The sequence below is a fragment of the Nansenia antarctica genome (genome assembly GCF_963989245.1).
Source record: "Nansenia antarctica genome assembly, chromosome: 14".
NCBI classification, from domain to species: Eukaryota; Metazoa; Chordata; class Actinopteri; order Argentiniformes; family Microstomatidae; genus Nansenia; species Nansenia antarctica.
Genome location: NC_137684.1, coordinates 15,452,219 through 15,454,718, shown reverse-complemented (window position 1 = coordinate 15,454,718; position 2,500 = coordinate 15,452,219). Strand labels below are relative to the sequence as shown.

At 65.0% G+C, this 2,500-nt stretch overlaps 1 protein-coding gene across 1 annotated transcript in view; it reads right to left on the bottom strand.

The window, feature by feature from the left end:
* The window catches only part of lrrc56 (leucine rich repeat containing 56), a gene marked incomplete at both ends in the record, with an annotated part of 22,546 nt that overhangs the window by 9,335 nt on the left and 10,711 nt on the right, over nucleotides 1-2,500 (bottom strand). Inside the window, one exon of the mRNA XM_080544624.1 lies at nucleotides 89-185. Within this exon, the coding sequence (XP_080400750.1) occupies nucleotides 89-185 (97 nt within the window). The remainder of the gene's footprint in view (nucleotides 1-88; nucleotides 186-2,500) is intronic.

The window sequence follows — 2,500 nt, the reverse complement described above, 5'->3', positions numbered from 1 at the left end:
CACACACACACACACACACACACACACACACACACACACACACACACACAGGTCATGCCCAGGCCAGTCCTGTGGTCCTGCTGCTCACCTTGAGAGAGGAGAAGGTGTGGACGCCGTCCAGGTCTGCCAGGCTGCAGCGAGACATCCACAACACCTGCAGGTGAGACAGCTTGGTGCCCAGGTCCCTGAGGAGAGACAGACAGCCATGAGACAGACAGACAGACAGACAGACAGACAGCCATGAGACAGACAGATAGGCAGCCATGAGAGAGAGAGAGGGAGCCATGAGAGTGACAGACATGCATGAGAGAGACAGTCAGACATGTTGCCATGAAAGAGATAAGCAGACAGTACTCTCTACAGTCTACTACCGTGTGTGTGTGTGTGTGTGTATCTACTGTAATGTATCTACTCCTCTCTGACCCCAGCCATCCCTAACACCCTATCCTCCACAGCCCCTCCTGTCCCCCACAGCCCCCCCTGTCCCCCACAGCCCCCCCTGTCCCCCACAGCCCCCCCTGTCCCTCCACAGCCCCCCCTGTCCTCCACAGCCCCCCCCTGTCCCCCACAGCCCCCCCTGTCCTCCACAGCCCCCCCCCCCCTCCACAGCCCCCCCCTGTCCTCCACAGCCCCCCCCCCCTCCACAGCCCCCCCCTGTCCTCCACAGCCCCCCCCTGTCCTCCACAGCCCCCCCTGTCCCCCACAGCCCCCCCTGTCCTCCACAGCCCCCCTGTCCTCCACAGCCCCCCCTGTCCTCCACAGCCCCCCCCCCCCTCCACAGCCCCCCCCTGTCCTCCACAGCCCCCCCCCCCTCCACAGCCCCCCCTGTCCTCCACAGCCCCCCCCCCCTCCACAGCCCCCCCTGTCCTCCACAGCCCCCCCCCCCTCCACAGCCCCCCCTGTCCTCCACAGCCCCCCCTGTCCTCCACAGCCCCCCCTGTCCTCCACAGCCCCCCCCTGTCCCCCACAGCCCCCCCTGTCCTCCACAGCCCCCCCCTGTCCTCCACAGCCCCCCCCCTCCACAGCCCCCCCCCTCCACAGCCCCCCCTGTCCCCCACGGCCCCCCTGTCCTCCACAGCCCCCCCCCTGTCCCCCACAGCCCCCCCTGTCCTCCACAGCCCCCCTGTCCTCCACAGCCCCCCCTGTCCTCCACAGCCCCCCCTGTCCCCCACAGCCCCCCCTGTCCTCCACAGCCCCCCCTGTCCCCCACAGCCCCCCCTGTCCTCCACAGCCCCCCTGTCCTCCACAGCCCCCCCTGTCCTCCACAGCCCCCCCTGTCCCCCACAGCCCCCCCTGTCCTCCACAGCCCCCCTGTCCTCCACAGCCCCCCCTGTCCCCCACAGCCCCCCCCGTCCTCCACAGCCCCCCCTGTCCCCCACAGCCCCCCCTGTCCTCCACAGCCCCCCCTGTCCCCCACAGCCCCCCCCCCTCCACAGCCCCCCCTGTCCTCCACAGCCCCCCTGTCCTCCACAGCCCCCCCTGTCCCCCACAGCCCCCACAGCCCCCCCCTGTCCTCCACAGCCCCCCCCCCCTCCACAGCCCCCCCTGTCCCCCACAGCCCCCCCTGTCCCCCACAGCCCCCCCTGTCCTCCACAGCCCCCCCCCCCTCCACAGCCGCCCCCCCCAGCAACAGCCTCCACAGCCCCCCCTGTCCTCCACAGCCCTGACAGCCCCCCCCCCCACACACACACAGCCCAGGGCAGGAAATGCTATCAGGGGCTGTCGGGCACGTCCGGCCGTCTCAGGGCGGGTCAGACAGCTCCATATCTCTCCTCTGCGCACACACATACACACACACACACACACACACACATACACACACACACACACAAATCCCCCTTGCTCCTCTGTTGTCATCCCTCTCTTCCTCCCTCTTCCCTCTTTTCTCCACCTCCCTCTTCACCTGTGCTGCTGTCAGGCAGCGCAATGGAGCCGTAACTCACACACCAAACCACATGGAAACGTGGCTCTACCATCTGTGTGTGTGCGTGCGTGTGTGTGTGTGTGTGTGTGTGTGTGCGTGCATGCGCATGTGTGTGCGCTCGTGCGTGCTGGTTCACAGTGTGTGTGCATTCCTTTCCTAATCCATCCAATATCTTCGCAATGTCACACAGCTGCAAGTGCAATCAGACCTGATAGGATGATCCACCCCTCCTCTTAAGTCAAAGTCAAGACTCATGACATTGACAGGACAGCAGAGGCGCAGAGACACCCTCTACAGTTTCCCTTTGTGGAAACGACAGGTGGACCGATTCTGCAGATGGACCCAAGCCTGCCTGTCTGTCTGTCTGTCTGCCTGTCTGCCTGTCTGCCTGCCTGCTTGCCTGCTGTTCTGTGTGTGTGTGTGTGTGTGTGTGTGTGTGTCCTATCTGTCTGTCTCCTTGTCTACCTGTCTGTCTATCTGTCTGTCTGACTGTCTGTCTGTCTGTACAGTATATCTGTCTGTCTGTATGTTTCTATGTCTGCCTGCCTGCCTGTCTGTCTGCTGGCCTGCTTCCAT